The sequence below is a fragment of the Mesoplodon densirostris genome, chromosome 19 (genome assembly GCF_025265405.1).
Source record: "Mesoplodon densirostris isolate mMesDen1 chromosome 19, mMesDen1 primary haplotype, whole genome shotgun sequence".
Classification (NCBI taxonomy): domain Eukaryota; kingdom Metazoa; phylum Chordata; class Mammalia; order Artiodactyla; family Ziphiidae; genus Mesoplodon; species Mesoplodon densirostris.
The window spans coordinates 18,478,804-18,484,803 of NC_082679.1; the positions used below are offsets into that span (position 1 = coordinate 18,478,804).

Here is a 6,000-nt window from a genome sequence, read left to right on the forward strand (position 1 = left end):
AATCGGAAAAGAAGAAAGAAAAGTGTCTCTATTCACAATATCTAGAAAATTCTAAGGAGTCTACAAAAAATATACTAGAACTAATATGTGACTGTACCAAGATTCCAGGGTACAAGGTCATATAATAAATTCAACTGCATGTCTATATTCCAGCAATAAAAATTGGAAATTAAAATTTTAAAAACAGTACCGTTTGCAATAGCACCAAAAAGCAGGAATTACTTGGAATAAATCTAACAAATAAATGAACAATTTGCATGCTAAAAGGTACAAAACACTGGTGAAATAAATCAAAGGCCTGTAATGCGAATATACTATGTTCATGGACTGTTAAGATTTTGATTTTCCCCAAAATGGTCTATAAAAAGGATTCAATTCCAGCAGTTGTGAAATCAACAAACTATTCATGAAATTCTTATTGGAAGGGCAAAGGAACTAGAATAGCCCCTATAATTCTGAAAAAGAACAACACAGTTGGAAGACACACTATCTGATTTCAAGACTTACTATATAGCTGCAGTAATCAGAACTGTGTGGTACTGGACAAAGCACAGATACATAAATCAACACAACAGAAACAGAGTCGCGCATGTGTAGTCAATTGATTTTCAATAAAGGCACAAAGGCAATTCAATGGAAGGAGGATAGTTTTTTCAACAAATGATGCTGGAACAATTAGATATATGCAAAAAAATGAAACTCGATCCATTCCTTGTACCATATACAAAAATTAACTCACATGGATCATTTATCTAAATGTAAAATATAAGTCTATAAAAAATGTTTGAGGAATACATGGGGGGAATCTTTGTGACTGTGGTTAGGCAAAGATTTCTTAGATAAAACATCAAAAGTATAATTCGTATAAGCAAAAATGGATAAACTGGACTTAATCCAAATTTAAAACTTCAGCTCTTTGAAAGACATTGTTTAGAGAAGGAAGAGATAAGCCACCAACTGGGAGAAAATATTGACAAATCACATATTCAACAAAGAACGTTATCCAATATATATAAAAAAACTCTACAAAGTCAATAATAAGAAAACAAACCACCAAGTTAGAAGAATGGGCAGCTGTGAACAGATACTTGACAAAAAAAGATGGAAGGATGGGCAAACAAGCACCTGGAGACATGATGAACACATCTGTCATTAGGGAAGTTAAAATTAAAACCACAGTGAGATACCAGTAAACACCTACTAGAATGGCTAAAATGTATAAAACTGACAATATCAAGTGCTGGTGAGGATGCACAGCACTGCTGATGGAAATGTAAAGTGGTACAGTTACTCTGAAAAAGTTTCTCATAAAATTAAACATACTGACGAACATCAGTATCAAACAACATCAGTAACAAACAAACATCAGTAAATCCTACTGATTTACCCATGAGATAAAAACTTGTATTCACACAAAAACCTGTACGCAAAGTTTCTAGCAGTTTTATTCATAATCTCCCTCAACTGGAAACAACTCAAATGGCCTTCAACTGGTGACTGTATAAACAAAATTGTCACACGTCCATACAATGGAATACTCCTCACTCCTAACAAGTGCCACAACACAGATGAGCCTCCAATGCATTACAGTAAGTCAAAGCAGCCAGACTCAAAGGCTACATACTACTGTATGATTCCATAGGCACAGTCACATTTTTATGACATTTTGGAAAAAGGCAAAACTAATAGGGACAGAAGACAAACCAGTGATTGCCAAGGACTAGAGGTTGGGGAAAGAAGTGACTACAAAGGACCACAAGGCCATTCTGGGGGGTGATGGAACTGCTCTGCATTTTGACTGTGGTGGTGATTACATGACTATGCATTTTTCAAAATATCACAGAACTCTACATTAAAAACAATAAAATAGTTTATGGTTAAAAAAGATATGAAACAAATATGGCAAAATGTTAAAATCTGGCAAAGCCAGGTGATAGATGTCCAGGTGTTTATAATATTTTCTATACTTTTTTGTATGTCTAGAGTATTTCCTTAATAAAAGTTGGATTTTTAAATTATTTTTCATCAAAAGTAATGATTTTTTTAAAAAGCTTCTTGTCTTCTGACGTGGCATTACCTATGCAGTATTTTACTAAAAATGTTTAACCTGAACACAATCATGAGGAAACAGACAAATCCAACTTGAAGGGTATTTTGCAAAGCAACTGCCCTTACTCTTCATAAATTTCAATGACATCAAAGATACAAAAGAGCCAGAGAACTGAGAACCAAATTCAAGGGGAATAAAATGCCATGACAATTAAATGCAATGTATAATTTTTTATGGATCCTGGATCAGAGAAAACAAGTTACAGAATACATTATTGGCACAGTTGGAGAAATCTGAGTATGGATTTTATATTAGTGTATCAATGTTACATTTCTCAAGCGTGATAATTATATTGTGGTTATGTAAGCAAAAGTCTTTATTCTTAGGAAACACACACATAAGTATTTAGAGCTTACAACTAATTCTCAAATGGTTTGGCAAAAGAAGTCAACAATTTTATATACATTATTATTAAGAAATATGCAAATATGACAAGATGTTAACAGTTGTTGACTCTAGGTATAGAGTATACGGTTATTCTCAATATTGTTTTTGTAACTTGTTTTTGAGTTTGAAAATCTTCAAAATATTAAGATGGGGAAAGATGTTTAAAAATATTTTAAGGCATCATAGATAATTTGAAGTTTCTAGATTGTTTCCATTTTTTTTTTAACCTGCTACTAAAACCTAAAAAATGTAGGCCAGGTTCAGTTTTACCCGCCAGAAGAACAAGTGGCTCAAGCTGCAATTTCTTCCATGTGCTTTACCAGGCAGGGATGGGCTCACAATTCCTCCCACCCCCGCCTCTTACACCAAGGTTGGGGCCTGCTGCTTCCCGCCAAAGCCATAAGGCAATGCTGCCCACACTGCAGTCATCAGCCTTACACATTTTTTTCCCTGCATGTCTACGTTATTTCTATTAGAAAAACAATATCTATATAATATTTTGGTCCACTTTCTTCTCCTTACCTCTACCATTCAAACTTGAATACTTTATTTTTACTCAAGTAAAAGTAGAATCAGCTATCTGGCATGAGAACTAAATATCTCACATCATTAAATTAATAGGATTTAATTGAATTAAAGTATGTTCTTTATTATTTCTCAGGAATAGTAACTCATGTTTCCTACATGTTATTTCCCTTTACTTTCATTTATCTGGGTAACTATGTAATGAGTGCCTCTTTTCCTACATTCAGTAACATGAATTGTTAATTATCAATTCATGTTCAATTCCCCTTAGTATATGGTATTTGCATAATAACTTCAGATATTTTAGTCGTTTACTTTCCGACATCAATTATAAAAATTAAGATGTTAATTTTAAAACGTTATGAAATTTCCAGACTAAATAGCACTTGGCCCACTTTTGCTCATACTGTCCTGAGAGGTCCCTAGGCAGCTACTGCTTCAATCTCAATCCAGTCTCCTCAGAACAAAGCAGCATCCTGGTAAGCAGCTCCAGCAGGAAAACCACTCCTGACATTCTGTTTGTGGATTTCACTGACGGTACTGAAGTCATACACTCAGCCAGCAGAACAGCTGCTTCTACCACATTATTGAGGTCACAGCCTGCAGCTTTCAGAATCTCACCCCATTTCCAAGGCTTGTTTAGCTTCTTCTGTCACCCCTCCTGGCACAAGCTGTCCCTTTGAAGGGTCCATACCTAGCTGTCTTGAAATGTAAGTAGTGATCCTTTCCACTAACAAAGTCTGACTGCAGGACCAATGGCCTTGGGGCTTTCCCTGTGCTGATCACCTTTCTGATCAAGAATGACATGACATCCTTTTCTCCTGCAGTGCTTCTGGGTCTCACTGCATTCTGCCTTCCTCATTTCTGACACAACTGCATGTTCCCTGGGCTGCTTCCTTTATATATATTTTTAATCAACACCTTTTTTTCCCTTAGCCTCATCCTAACAGGTCTGTAATGCTAGTTATGATGTTTTTATTTCTAAAATATATTACAAATACATAACTGTTAAAGTTTTTATATTTATTTTTAATCGTGATAAAATACACATAAAATTTACCATCTTAACCATATTCAGTAGCGTTAACTACATTCATATTGTTGTGCTACCTTGATCACCATCCATCTCCAGAACCTTTTTCATCTTGCAACTGAAACTCTATAATCCATTAAACAGTAACTCCCCATGCCCCCGCCAGCCCCTGGCAACCACCATTCTATTTTCTGTCTTCATGAATTTGACTGCTCTAGGAATCTAATATAAGTGGAATCATGCAGTGTTTGTCCTTTTGTAATTGGTTTATTTCACTTAACATGATGTTTTCAAGATTCATCCATGTTGTAGCATATATCAGAATTTCCTTCCTTTTTAAGGCTGAATAATATTCCATTGTATGTATATACTACGTTTTGCTTATCCATTCATCTGTTGGTAAAAACTTGGGGGAAAAATTTATCCATGTAAAAGCTAAATTAATCTGGAAAACTACAGCTGGTAATGGTACCTCACTTGAGGAAATACTCCTATATTGGATAGAAAATTTGCTCTGAGTGTGAGCAGGGTAAGAACTGGCAGTGGGGCCAGACCGGAGCTGAGAGGGTAGAGAAAAGGGTTCTTGGGTCCAACTGAGAAAAGAGGGGTTCCCAAGTTAGAGGCAGTGAGAGTCCAGCAACTCCTTCCAAAGTTCTGCCCCAATGGATTTGCACATGGCAGCATCCGTACCCCCTGGAAGAGCCCTGTCTTTCTAAAGGAGAAATCAGACTATTTAGGGAAGGTGGTGGAGAGGAGCTTGCCAGTTACATCTCAAAACCCTAAAAGTCTCAGAGCAAATCCTCTGTAAGAATCAGCTGCTTCAAACGCTTGTGAATCTCTGTTGGTATAAACTACATAAAACAGGAACAGGAAAGTTGATTTTTTTTTTAAATGCCATCATGCCTCTCCTCTGCCCACTGAAGTATGATCTTTTCCAAAAAGTTCTTTATATTTCCTTTTCCCAATACCCACCCCTTTGCTCTGGTTTGTAAACTCCTTCCTGCAAGTACACACCGTCAACACACCATGTGCTTTCCCGGTCTCCAGCATCTTTAAAGAGCACGCACCTCACTCAAAGGTGAAGCTGCAGTTCGGGTCGCTCTGCAGGCCCCCTCCGGGGCGAACCCCCGCTGCGCCCCCCACGACTCCAGAGACGCGAGTCCCGAGGAGCCCGCGTGGGGAGGGGGTGGCCGCCAGAGTCCTGGGGCGCGAGGGGGCAGGGGTCCCCACGAGTGCAGCCGGGACGGGCGTGTGTTCGGAGGAGAGATACAGGTCACCCACGCCCCTGTCCAATGCAGGTGGGGACCGGCCGGAGAGGACTCGCGTCGGGGGAGAATAATAGGTCAAAGGACCGAGGGCACGAGGGGGGCCTCATCCAGCGCCGAACCGGGACCGGGAGAAGAGGTCAGAGTCCGTCCCTCCCCCTGAGGTTCTAGATACAGGACACCTAGTTCAATCCGAATTTCGGAGAAACAACGAACGATTTTTTACTCTAAGTATGTCCCAAATACTGCATGGGGCAGCCTTGAACGAAAATTTCCCGTTGTTTCTCTGAAATTAAGAGTCCCGGATCTCATCCGGCACCCCTTCCCGCGGGTCCCCAGCCGGGGCGGACCCTGCTCGGGGAGCGGGTGAACGGCCGGGCTCAGGGCTTCGCGCTCGCTCACCTTCAGCACCAGGACCTGGAGCATCTTCCCCGAGCCTCGCAGGCCACCCGGCAGACTGGCCCGGGAAGCACGCACAGCGTAGCGGCCGAGCCCGGCTCCTGGTCTCCCCGTCGCTACTTCCTCGAGATGAACTTTTGGGGGAGAAAACAGAGTCTCCTGTAGTGCCGGCCTCCGCGGAGGCACGCCTCCTCTCCAGCTCAGCGCCGCGGAGCCCGCGCACTCAGCTCCGGCCCCGCAGCCCCGGCCGCCCCGCAGCCCCGGCCCAGCACCGCAGCGAA

The 6,000-nt window shown here is 40.5% G+C and overlaps 1 protein-coding gene and 1 pseudogene across 2 annotated transcripts in view; both read right to left on the bottom strand.

The window, feature by feature from the left end:
* Positions 1–6,000, bottom strand: part of TDRD12 (tudor domain containing 12) — an 83,168-nt gene extending 77,168 nt beyond the window's left edge. For both annotated transcript variants that reach the window (XM_060083822.1, XM_060083823.1), the window contains exon 1: positions 5,723–6,000. In XM_060083822.1, the coding sequence (XP_059939805.1) occupies positions 5,723–5,746 (24 nt within the window). In that variant the 5' untranslated portion in view covers positions 5,747–6,000. The remainder of the gene's footprint in view (positions 1–5,722) is intronic.
* LOC132480521 (2-iminobutanoate/2-iminopropanoate deaminase-like) lies at positions 3,424–3,829 on the bottom strand (annotated as a pseudogene).